The sequence below is a fragment of the Loxodonta africana genome, chromosome 25, assembly GCF_030014295.1.
Source record: "Loxodonta africana isolate mLoxAfr1 chromosome 25, mLoxAfr1.hap2, whole genome shotgun sequence".
Taxonomy (NCBI): domain Eukaryota; kingdom Metazoa; phylum Chordata; class Mammalia; order Proboscidea; family Elephantidae; genus Loxodonta; species Loxodonta africana.
This window is the reverse complement of record NC_087366.1, coordinates 56,259,141-56,272,435: the sequence shown is the minus strand read 5'-3', so window position 1 is coordinate 56,272,435 and position 13,295 is coordinate 56,259,141. Positions and strand designations below refer to the sequence as shown.

Here is a 13,295-nt window from a genome sequence, read left to right as displayed (position 1 = left end):
TCTTTTTGTTATAGCAGCTTAGGCTACCCACTCATACAGAACTTTTTAAACAAAAAATATCTGTTCAATAACTTCATGTTATAAAATTAATACAGTCCAAAAAAAAAAATTTTTTTTTTTTTTTTTTGTGGGTTACATAATCCTAGAAACAATCCAAACCTTTGACAGGGCCCATGTTATGTCCTTATTATATTAATGTAATTAATGTATACATTAGTTTCTCTGTACTACGAAAAACAAGGGTTTCCCCACAAGCTAGTATAATTTGATGCCTTTTAAAATATCAAAGTCAGTGTTATGCTAAGCTCACTTTTTTTCTTAACAAGGTTCTATCTAGAACTTAGATTTATTCAAAGAACATGTATTTTATACTCACTGCAATACCTAAGATTAAAAAAAAATGACAAAATCAAAACTTATTACCATTAAGACAAGCTCATGTTAAATAAAAAAATATAATCTAAATTTACATATGATCTCAACGGTATACACCCACATTCACCATTCATAAAACACCAGAAGGACATATATCAAACTGTTCCCATTGATTACCTCTGGCTAGTAACATTACAGGCAGTTTTATGTTTTCTTTATTTTTTAGTATTTACAATTTTCTTACAATGAGCATGTATGCCTAATAGAAAAAAAATGTAAAAATAAAAAAATCATTGTTAAAAGTAAACTATCTAAATGCAAACTATTTAATAAGTAACTCACATATTTAAAAAAAAAAGAGAGAAGACTCAGATGTAAGTGAGAGGCGAAAAGTTGGGTAAGAGCTTCTCCTATAAAAATATCACTTAATTAAAAAATTCATCAGGCAAATATTTGCTGAGTGCCTACTCATGCATTCTAACTTCTGTATTACCACAGAAGATAACAATTAAATGAATAAGAAAAAGATTCTGTCCTCAAAGAGCTTACAGAAGTGTAAGCAATCTTTATAAAAGTGCCAACTGAAAAAATATGTTTATAAGGGTTCTTGTTCTTTTCACTGATAGCTTCTCATGGGAAAAAAACGCTCCTTTATGTAACTGTATTAACACATTTATTGAACAGAGATGTCAGTGAAAAAATGCTTTTCTGGGGGTTTTCTGAGTAGGAGTGAACAGAGATGTCAGTGAAAAAATGCTTTTCTGGGGGTTTTCTGAATCACACAGAGAACACTTTAGTACTAAGACAACCAGAACCTATCTGAACCTCAATGAATCAGAGTTCCAGGTGTGAGGCTCAGGTACGTGTGTGTTCTCAAAGCCCCTAGGTGACCAGGGAAAAAGCCCTGGAAAGAACCACTGCTCTAAAGTGACCTGTTAGGATGTTCGCAACAGGGACAGGCAGCTTCCTGACATTTCATCTCTGTCTGACGTTACCACCTGCTGTGAGTTCAAACAAACTTCAAATGTACTTTTTCAGTTGTAAACCAAATGAATCCTTGAAATAACCCTTCAAGATACTTATTATCAGCCCCATTTCAGGGCAAGCAAGCTGAGAGAAGCAAAATCACTTACCTAAAAACACACAAAGTTAGCAATGAAGCCAAAAACTAGTTCACTCCTCCCAAGGCAAGACTTCTTGAGGCCTAAAGAGAGTTGTGGTTGCTAGCTGCTGCGGAGTTGGGCCCTGACAATAGAGCGAAAACGCTGCCGGTCCTGTACCAGCCCCATGACTGGATCCACAGAGTTTTCATTGGCTGATTTTTAGAAGCAGACTGCCAGGCCTTTATTCCTAGTCTGTCTTAGTCTAGAAGCCCCATGAAACCTGTTCAGCATCATAGCAACACACAAACCTCCACGGACTGACTGGTGGTGACTGCACTTGAGGTGCACCGTCCACACGGAAGGTGAGAATTCTACCACTGATTCACCACTGCCCCTGAAGTGAGTTAGCAGGGGTGTTAGAAGATAAATGAATAAATAAAATACAGGCACCATCCTCCCCTAAAGTGAACCTCTATTCCCCAAAACAGTGGGCCTTTCTCTCTGCTCCGGGTGGGCAGGAAAGAAAAGTAAGTGCCACATCAACGCCACCAATTTCCCAGGGCCTCTGTCCTAAGATCTGTGACTCTAAACAGGTCCCTAGGGCTCCACAGATCAGCACGGCCCTCAGCCCCACCGCCCCCCAGCCCAATCACAATCGGGAGGCTCTCAGCGTTGCTGTACAGTATATAATTACCCGGCAGCTTTTAGCACTAGAGTGGCCAGGTCCTCTCTAGACCAATTAAACCACTATTTCTTGAGATGCTCAGGCACTGGTATTTTTTGAAGCATCCCAGGTGCTGCTAGTGTGTACCCGGTGGGTAAAAATCAACACCTTAATCCCTCACATTTATATGTCATAAGAGCTTGGATCGGAAATTAACTCAAATTAGTACAGGTGACAGGTTGTCCATCGCTGCAAACTTGGAAAAATAACCAAATACAAGCCAAAACCCAAAAAGGGGGACTAATTAAGTACCAAGGGAGTTCAGAGAGGGAGCTGTTCCTTCAAGTGGGGCAATCAAAGAATTCCTTGGTATAGATTTCAAAGACTGAGTAGTATATGAAGACAAGAGACATAAATGACAATTCGAAGGAACTAACCTTGTGAACAGGTTAACGTGGATGTCTTCCAAAAGAGCTTGAAGTTTAGTCTCAGCCTCATTTTCGGTGACTGTCAGCTTTTCTCCAGTGTCTCGTCTGACAGCTACAAACTGACAGCTCTTCATGTCACGTGGTCCCACTTCAAGTCTAACTGGAACTCCCTGTGTAACAAAAAGACGTGACAATAACACATGCGTGTCTTCACATGAAGGCAGACTTATCTTCTGGCTTTGTGGGCTATAAATCATAAAAATCCAAGAAACACTGCATCACCAAATTAGAAAAAAAAAAAAAGGTAATATTTCTTAGATACTACACAAACCTATACCAATAAGAAGGTATTTACCTAAGGAAAAAATCTGTTGCCCGAGTGCTTCTGAGCTAAGGAGGCTCTCGATGGAAAGACATCAGACGGTAATTATCTAGGATCAGCACTCTCAATTTTTCTCACACAGCAGCACACACAGAAAATTACATGTAGCGGACACTGGATTAAACAGAGCAGGCTTCTTCAGGCTAAAGCCACCCCCAAGTACTGAGGGGATCAGGGCCACAGCACATCTGTGCCCCATTCATGGCACGATGGTGGGCTTTGGTTGGGAAGCTCTAGCTCGGGATGTTCCATCTTCAGCAGGAACCAGAATCACCTAGAGGGTTTGTTAAATCAGATTACTGGTCCCCACCCTTAGAGTTTCTTAAAGAAGTCAGGTATAAACCCCAAAACCAAACCCACTGCCACTGAGTCGATTCCTACTCATAGCGATGCTATAAACTTCTATGGAAGCAGGCTGCCACATCTTTCTCCCATGGAGCTGCTGGTGGTTTCAAACCACCACCCCTTTGGTTAGCATTCAGTTACTTTAACCACTGCACCACCAAGGCTCCTAAGTCAGGTATGAAAACCAAACCCGTTGCCATTGAGTCGATTCCCACTCATAACGTCCCTACAGGACAGAGTACAACTGCCAGATAGAGTTTCCAATGGGCACCTGGTGGATTCAAACTGCCGACCGTATGGTTAGCAGCCATAGCTCTTAACCACTATGCCACCAGGGTTTCCAAGTCAGGAATAGGGCCTGAGAATTTATATTTCTACGAACAAGTTCCCAAGTGATACTGACGCTGTTGGTTTTGGGACCAAACTTTGAGAACTATTCTCCTATACTCTTTGATTTTCAGAAAAGAGCTTAAGGATTGACTGAGAGCCTTGTGAGTGTTCTCAATTCTCTTGAATACATATAATGAATCTGCTCCATGAGGGGATTAAAATCTCTAAAACTTAGGGGGGCCTCATTTTTAGGGCCTAGAACCTTACCTGATAACAGTAGGTTTATGATAATTTTCCTTTTTGAATGAATGATCCTCTGAACTTAATTTGGGATGCTCAAATTACTAGCTAGGAGTTTCTAGACACAGCTTAGCTGTCAAGCAGTTCCCTAAATCATAAACAAGGGAAATTTTAAAATGCTACTCTAGAAATCCTGACTTACTTCTAGAGGAGACTTATTTTAAAAAATGAGATAATGATGAACATTATGGAACAAACTATAGCATGCTAAATATTACATTATTTTAAAATTTATTCATCTAATGTACCACTGTACCCACGTATAAGGTATAGTGCTGACTGCAACAAGATTAAAAAGATGAGGAAATATACCCTGTTTTCATATGTTTTGTAAGGTAACTGGGACATGCATACAAATAATAAAAATCAATACAGAAAGTCAGAAGAAGATGATTTCTCAGCTGAAACAGAAAAAAAAGTGCCATGATGAGAGTGATTTTAGAGAAAGAGTAAAATCACCAAAATTGAAGAATATTCTAAAAAATAACTGACCTATACTTTACACAAATCTCAATGAAATGAACGACATAAATAAAGACTCGGGAACCACTTCTGATTAAAGGTAACTAAACAGACACACGACAATGCAACAGGCCTGGGTTGTGTCCTGGATCAGGAGAGCTGTGGTGGCCCAGAGCCCGCGTCAGGTGAAGAGTGGATCCACGCATGACAACAGGCTGGCATGAAGTGACAGGGACCGAGGGGAATGAGAAGAGTGGGCAGCAATGGCAGTGGGAAGCTGGTTACATTCAGGCGGGCTGGTTCAATAACTCTATTAAGGATAAGTGGAGCAAGGTTTCTGTCGGAAAAGGGAATTACAAATACGGGACAGGGAAAACTGGAATGAGCCCTGTGACTTTTTTTTTAATTGAAGGTATTTATGTGAATTCATGGTAATCAACATATATAGATATGGAAATATAAGTGTAAACGTGAGACTATATGTGTTTTTTATATGCCTATACACACACATGTGGGGGCCCTGGTGGTGCAGCGGTTAAAAGCTCAGGCTGCTAAACCAAAAGGTGAGCAGTTCAAATCCACCAGCTGCTTCTTGGAAACCCAGTGGGGCAACTCTACTCTGTCCTACAGGGTCACTGTGAGTCAGCACCAACTCGACGGCCATGGGTACACACACATACTTCTTAGCTCTGTTTACCGAGAAGGGTGGGAGCAGTGACAGCCTGCTAGCAGTGAGTACGCCCGGCACTAAAATCTTGACTTCTAAATACCATTCTCCACTAAAAAGAACCAGGACTTCTTAGCAATATGGCTAATTCCAGGGCTGGGGCAGGAAAATACAAGTAAGCCTACAACATCCTAGAAAGCAAGGAAATGCTCAAAGAATGACAGGGATGTACCGAAAGGACACAAAGGCCAGGCTTTAGCGATCCTACTGGTAAAACTGGAGGCACTTTGAGGATCCAAGTAAAAAATGATAGCAATGGATTATAACCCATTGAATAATATTGAAAATTATGGGTCCATAAAGATATAAATGAATGAATGAATGAATGAATGAATGCAAAGGTTACTGAGAAATGTGATGTGTCACGATCACGATAATCAAAGAAAAAACAAGAAACTGTTCCAAACTAACGAGACGTGCTAACTCTACGCAACACATAATTCCAGCTAGACCCTTCTGCTATAAAAAGGACACTAGTGGGACACCTGACAAAGCCTAAATGGGTTCTAGAATTGGATGCCAGTAATGTGTCAAGATTCAGGTTGTCAAGGATTTCATTTTACTTGGATCCACAATCAACACCCATGGAAGCAGCAGTCGAGAAAACAAAAGATGCATTGCACTGGGAAAATTGGCTGCGAGAAACCTCTTTAAAGTGCTAAAAAGCAAAGATGTCACTTTGAGGACTAAGGTGTGCCTGACCCAAGCTACGGTGCTTTCAATTGCCTCATAAGCATGCGAAAGCTGGCCAGTGACTAAGGAAAACCAAAGAACTGATGCCTTTAAATTGTGGTGTTGGCGAAGAATATTGAACATACCATGGACTGCCAAAAGAATGAACAAATCTGTCTTGGAAGAAGTCCAACCAGAATGCTCCTTAGAAGCAAGGATGGCGAGAGCATGTCTCACATATTTCGGACATGTTGTCAGGAGGAATCGGGCCCTGGAGAAGGACATCATGCTTGGTAAAGTAGAGGGTCAGCAAAAAAGAGGAAGACCCTCAACTAAATGGATTGACACAGTGGCTGCAGCAATGGGCTCAAGTGTAACAATGATTGTGAGGATGGCACAGGACCCGGAAGTGTTTCTTCCTGTTGTGCATGGTCGCTATGAGTCAGAATCAACTCAATGGTACCTAACAACAACAATGTATCAATGGTAACGTCCTGATTTTGTTGGTTCTATTGTGATTACGTTGCTGAGTCAGAATCAAATTGAGGGAAACTTAATTTTTTTGAGATTACTTAGGAGAATATGTTTATAGGGTGATGGAGCCTCAATTACGTGTCTTAGTCTCAAATGGCTCAGGGAAAAATTAAATTCTTTATACTGCACTGATTTATTGTGAGTTTATGACTGTGTCGAGACAACAATTTTTATAACCCAAGTGGAAGAATTAGCACAAGTAATGACACACAGGTAGATAAATGCAGAGACTGTAAAGAAGAGAGAAAAGGGTATATGAAAGAAGATAATGGGAAATAGAGGACGCCAGCACAACAGCTGGTCTCTATTCATCTGGAGCAACAGAGGAAGAAGGAGAGTCAGGAACAGGAGGATATGGAATGTGTGGCTAAGTGCCTCCATGAACAACTGCCTCCTTTGCCATGAGACGAGAAGGGCTGGATGGTGCCCACCTACCATTACTGAACCTTTTTATCAATGATTGTATAGAAGAATCCTGATTAAAAAGGGGGAAAATGCAGAAAAGAAATTCAAATTCTTATGGACTCCAGGTTTCCTGGAGCCATGAAGGTTGGATGAACCCCTGAAGCTACTGCTCTGAGATAATCTTCAAAGCTTGGCCAAAAATAACCCCTAAAATCTTCTTAAAACCAAACAATAGTTTAGTTTAACCAGTAAAAAATGTCTGCCTTGAGCATTAAGCTCTTTTAAGAACTATCTATATGGGATCAAATTGACAACTGCAACTTGAAGGATTAGATAGGAACCTCAGGGGGCAGTGAGTTTATGTCAATGAGGGAGAACAACTCAGAAAAGGAGGCTGAGAACGGTTGTACAAGTCAAAGAATGGGACCAATGTCACTAAATGTTACATGTAGAAACTGTTGAATTGGTGTATGTTTTGCTACGTATATTCTCAAAACCAGTAACGAAATAAATTAAAAATTACAAAAAAAGAAAAGACACAAGTACTTTTGTTTGTAGGTTTTTGTAAATAACTAATTAATGTACTTGTAAAGCACTTGTATTTTGGTTTTTTGTTTGCTTGTCAACAACAACAGAAAATTCAATTCTCTTATTCACTCAACATAATAAAAAGAAGTTTATTCACTCATATTATCTCTCCCTTTCTATTTTCCTTAACATAGGAAGGGGTATTGAAGAAGAATTATGGGAGTTGTTGGGCTCTGGTCTGGCAATCAAACCGTATTAAACCAAACCCACTGCCATCAAGTTAATTCCGATTCATAGCAACTCTACAGGACAGAGCAGAACTGTCCCACAGGATTTCCAAGGGGCGCCTGGCGGATTCAAACTGCCGACCTCTTGGTTAGCAGCCATAGCACTTAACCACTACATGACCAGGGTTTCCAAACCATATTATACCTCATTTATTAATCTCTGGGAGAGTTTTATAATACATACATACATACAAACAGGCTTTAAAGTTAATCGCTATCAAATGAATACGAATCTAAGTCTCCCAAAAAGTCTTCTTTCTCCAGGAATTGTTAGACTAAATGGAACGGAAATGGTATGAAGAAGTTGTACTGGTATTCTTCACTAGCTAAGGAAACTCTCTTTCTCAACGGTTTTTAATCGAGTTTAGAACTTAGGTGCATTATTTTCTTTCCTGAGGAATGTGTAGACCCAGCTGCTACTAAGAATAGCTCCCCCACAACGTGTATGCTCTCTGGGATAGAAAAAGACAGCGACACAGAAAGACAAGTCAACCGTAGGAGGAGGGTGAGATAAAAGTGGAAGGGGGAACAGGAGGGAAAGAGAAATGAATGACCATTTTTTCTGGAATTCATTCCAGCTACTGGCAAGAAAAAGTCACTCCTTTAACATTTGATACCTTAGGCAAGTATGAACTGATTTAGAGAAGTGGCTACTGGCATCATAACAGCTTTTTCTAAGTTAAAAAAAAAAAAAAAAAAAGGGCAATTAAAGGGGAAATTACAGAGAAAATACCCATCTCTAAAGTCTTCGTTTAAGGCAGGAGAGGGTGTAAAGGAGAAAGGGAAGCGATGACAATACAATGAAATTCCTCAGCACAGAAGATCCACCCCAGGGACCATTCACAAGCCCTAAACTGAGAAGTATGGGCGCTCTGGAGACCCTCGGTGTGTTCACGCTGACTACTCTGCAGGCTGCTGAGCCTGAGTCCACGGCCTGGTGCCTCCATCTCTCTGCATCGCCTCACCCCGTTTCCTGTAACGTGAGTTCATATATTCTTAACTTCTAATTTCTGGATCCAATAAGAGTCCCTGTTTCATTGTAAGAAAAAACGTTAAAACCCAGAAGTATGAAAAACGGAACTAAGAGAGGAAATCTATTAATGAAAATATGTAATCAATGAAAGTTATCTTAAAAGCATTAAAGCAGAATTGAGACGGGTATTCACACACAAAATAAAAATTAACAAACCGGTGTGAAATGTGAAAACAATGTGGTGTGAAGACCACGTATGAAATTAATCTCTGATGCTTTACTGATTTTCTATAACAATGACAGCTGAGTGACGCCGACGCACTACACAACTTTGATGGCCTTACTGTTTAAACGTCTGCATGAACTCCTGACATTGACGTTTTAGTATACGAACCGTATGAGGCTTATCAATCCTAAACCAGTCTTCAGGATCATTCTCGTTCTAACACAGTAAAAACAAACTTCTACAAAACTATTTAAAAATTTAGCAAATATATGAACTTTAGGTCTTGATATTACAAAGCTATGAACTGTGTAGATGTACAATATTTCTTTAAACGAAGGGAGAAAAAACAAAACAAAACCTCACAATTATCAAAATTGAGAACAGTAATGAATTAAAAAAGCTTCAAATTGCAGAAAAGCGGATGTAGAGAAAAAAGCAATCTATGGTTATGTTGGGGGTGTGGGCGTGGAGGTAAAAGTCGCAAGTGAGGACCTCACCTTGAGCTCCCAGTGATTAAATTTCCAACCTGGTGAATAGTTATCTCGAAGATCCACTTTCACACGAATGTTAACACTGAGTAACCGCTTTTGATAATCGTTGCATTTTGCGATCAAGGCTTCTTTGTCTTCTTCGGAAAGTGCATTTGTGATGCCACAAGGAATAACCACCACCTGGAACCCAGAACGATGCCCCAAATTCATAAAAAGCCTCAGCATACAGAAGTAACGAAGGCATATCATCAGATGTCAAGTAGTTAAAAGCCTACTAGTGATGGTAAAACTTAACGTGTATCCATTTGTGTAATTCCTAGTCCACACAGGTTGCTGCTGTTAGTTGCTGTCGAGTTGATCCTGACTCATGGCGACCCCACGTGTGCAGAGCAGAACTGTTCCATGGGGTTTTCAAGGCAGCTCACCAGGCCTGTCCTTCAAGATGTTTCTGGGTGTGTTCCAACTGCCAAGCTTTCTGTTCTCGGTTAAGCATTCAACTGTTTGAGTCACCAATCTACAGATAAAGTCTACCAATCAGCTGCTACCGCCTGTCCATGTTAAATGCATTCTCCTTCTTTTATCTCATTTAACCTGTTATCAATCCTATCAAAAAATGATTTCTAAAAAAGTTTTGTATAAAGTAGTCTAAAAAATTAAGACAGTAAGAAGCAATAAATAACACAGACGATATACTAAGGTCTGGACTGTATTCTTCGTTGTTTCTAGCTCAGTGAAATCTACCTGGATGATACTCAGAAAAATCACCCTTTCAAAGTCTTTTAGTAACTATGGCTTGTATTCTTATAAAAGGGAATATGAACAGCAATGTTTTCCTTACCTGAATGCAGGCTACACGGGGTGGCAACACTAAACCCATGTTGTCTCCATGAACCAGGGTCATAACACCGATTGTTCGAGTTGTCAGGCCCCACGAGTTCTGATAGGCAAACTGCTTCTCTCCTGGTGTCTTTGGATCTTCAAAAACGATTTCAAACATTTTGGAAAAATTCTGCCCTAAGTGATGTGATGTTCCTCCCTAAAACAAAGGAATACTGGCTTTAGTTTTTAATAACCTATGATACCTCTTAAGAGGATTAAGAACACACACTTTAAAACAGCACTAGACCAGTTTTATTTTCCCTGTTTTCATAGGAACTGTGGTTTTAGAACATAAATGTAATTGACATAACAAGAGACTGTTGTTGCTGTGTGCCATCAAGTTGATTGTGACTCATAGAGACCCTATACGACAGAGAACTGCCCCATAGGGTTTCCTAAGCTGTAATCTTTAATGGAGCAGGTCACCAAGTCTTTTTCCCCATGTAGTGGCTGGTGGGTTCAAACCATCAACCTTTCAGTTAGCAGCCGAGTGCTCAAGCATTGTGCCACCAGGGCTCCCTAATAAGAGCCTAGGATTGGCCAAAAAATACTGCAGAAGTACACTACTCTATAGAGCACTTCTCACAGGAGTAACTTTACCTACAGAAGTGAAAAAGGAAGCCACCCTCTAGTAATTCAGAAGCAAGTCGTGATTAGAAATAAACATTCCATAACCGACCCGGGAGAGTTGGAGGAATGAGACGGATCTGCCTGAAGTTACAATATGGTCCCAGAAAACACGTGAAACACTGATTTTTGAAAGGCTTTTCTTTCTCTGAGGACAGAAGAAATGATGGGGCCCGCCCAGGCAGCAGCCCAATGATGGGGTCCGCCCAGGCAGCAGCCCACTACCTGTATAGCCCTCCCGGTAGCGGACACAAACGCCTCCACTGTAGTTGTGTAGTCTCCTCCCGCAAACTTCTCCTTCTCAGTCTTCCTTCCTTTTACAATGGGAACGGCCAGGAGCTCTTCGTACACCCGAGCGTACAAGTCAAGTATCTGCAAGACCTGTAGTAACGTCTTAAATGTCAATGCGTTCAAATTTAGGACACATTTATTAATTATAGCTCTATAAAGCTGCAGAATTTAAACCTAACTGTTTGAAAAACACTTCAGGCATAAAAGTCTTTATATAAAAGTTAAAGCAGCCAGTTTGAATTTATTAAGGAAGACTCTTGTGTATTGAACTATGTCACCCAAAAATAAGTGTTGTAAATCCTAACCTCTATGCTTGTAGTTATAATCTGATATGGAAATGGATTGTCTGTGTTACGTTAATGAGACAGGATCAGTGTACAGTGTATCCTGAGTCAATCTCTTTTGAGATATAAGAGATTAAACAAGCGCACAGAGGAGAGATGGGGTAAGAGAGATGCCGAGACACATGGAGATAGTCAAGGAAGAAGAAACTGAAGAGACAAGGACCTTCCTCCAGAGCAGACAGAGATAGAAAGCCTCCCCTAGAGCCAGTGCTCTGAATCGGGCTTCTAGCCCCGTAAAACGTTTGTTAAAGCCATCCACTTATGGTATTTCTGTTACAGCACCACTAGGTAACTAAGACAAAAACATTCAACAAAATGGCGTGAAAAGAAGTTGAAATTTTTTTAGAAATTTATATAAATTTAGAATATAAAAGAGAAAATAAATGTTTACAAAAGACACACACCAATCAGGGTGAAAATCTCCTGAAGAATAATTAATTTTACCCACAGGATTACAATTTCTTCTATACATTAAATTTCAAAAGTATTTTCATATAAAATTTTAAAAGAACACAGTATTTCCTTTATTAATTTCAATAAGCAGTTTCTTAAATCCAAATACATGTAAACTATTTTGATTTGTCTTTTAATGAATGATAAATTTTAAATAACAATAATTTATAACAAGAAATTACTTTTTAATGTTATTTTGATATCAGATCAAATTTCAACTTATTTATTAAATATTTACTACGTAAACTGATGGCACCTACATTACTTATAGCTGAAACAAAAAGTAGAGCCTAGACAAGGAAACAGAGCCTAATTAATCTCGAAGACAACTCTGTATACCTCTTCTGCTGCTTCCTCAAAGGTGGCAAAAGCACTGTGTCCTTCCTGCCAGAGGAATTCACGAGTACGGAGGAAAGGCTGAGGGTGCTTGAACTCCCAACGCTGTTCAGAGACAAGAAAAAAATTTAAGCATTTGTAGAGAGCTTTTCAATTTTTACTAACAACTTCATGTGGTAAGTGATAGGAAAATTTTAATTCTAATTCAAAATACTTCAAATGCTTAAAAACTGCTTTCATACTCCCAATCCTCTGAAATATGGAAACAAGGAAAAACTAAGTGTGTGTGCGCGTGTGTGCGCGCGCATGTGCGCCAGTGTTTTAAATGAATCAAGAGGAAGGGGCGGGTACCTACCACCACATTGCACCACTGATTGAGTTTGATGGGCAGGTCTCTGTGCGACTGTACCCACTTCGCATAGGCAGGATACATGACTGAAAGACAGCGAAGCAGAGAGGCAGGGTTAGTCACTTAAGGTTTTGTTTCTCCTTGAAGGCTGGTAGGAGTTAAACCTTCCAATGGCTGTAATGGTAAGTGAATGGTATTATTATATACTTCATAAAGGATATTAGTCAAAGATACAGATCCATCTAAGCTGAACCACACTTTACATTCTTCACAGTGAGATTTACATTTAAGACTGAATTTAACTTGATTTCTTTTTATCTGTCTTATTTATGTTTCCAAAAGCACGAACTGAGGACCTTAAAGTACATGCCGGGCTCTGTATGAAGTTCTTTGCGTTCATTATCCCATTTGGTTCTCACTCTAGCCACAAAGTAGATACCATAATCTCAATTTTTAGAACGTGGAAGCCGAGTTTAGAGAACTCCAGCACAGTTAAGTGCTAGGACCAGAATGCAGATCTATCTGAGGCCACAGCCAACACACACTACTGCCTCTCAGGAGGAGGCTCTAAAAACTGGGCTTCAGAGATTTCAGTGGCATGAAACACTGGAACTTGCAACCCTGCACTTACAATGAACACTAACCAACGCAGGCATTCTGACTGTCAGGTTATTTATTATGTAAGATTAGTCTTTCGATACATTTTTTCTAATTAAACAGTAATATGGTCACAAAAAGAAAATTCAGAATATATAATAAAACATGGAAGTCAAAATCAACTATA

The 13,295-nt window shown here is 39.7% G+C and overlaps 1 protein-coding gene across 1 annotated transcript in view; it reads right to left on the bottom strand.

Moving 5' to 3' along the window:
* The window catches only part of EPRS1 (glutamyl-prolyl-tRNA synthetase 1), an 85,766-nt gene that overhangs the window by 8,007 nt on the left and 64,464 nt on the right, over positions 1–13,295 (bottom strand). The window contains exons 24-29 of the mRNA XM_003419879.4: positions 12,518–12,597; positions 12,166–12,267; positions 10,964–11,119; positions 10,071–10,268; positions 9,239–9,412; positions 2,580–2,740 (exon numbers count right to left, since the gene is read on the bottom strand). Coding sequence (XP_003419927.2) covers positions 2,580–2,740; positions 9,239–9,412; positions 10,071–10,268; positions 10,964–11,119; positions 12,166–12,267; positions 12,518–12,597 — 871 coding nt within the window. The remainder of the gene's footprint in view (positions 1–2,579; positions 2,741–9,238; positions 9,413–10,070; positions 10,269–10,963; positions 11,120–12,165; positions 12,268–12,517; positions 12,598–13,295) is intronic.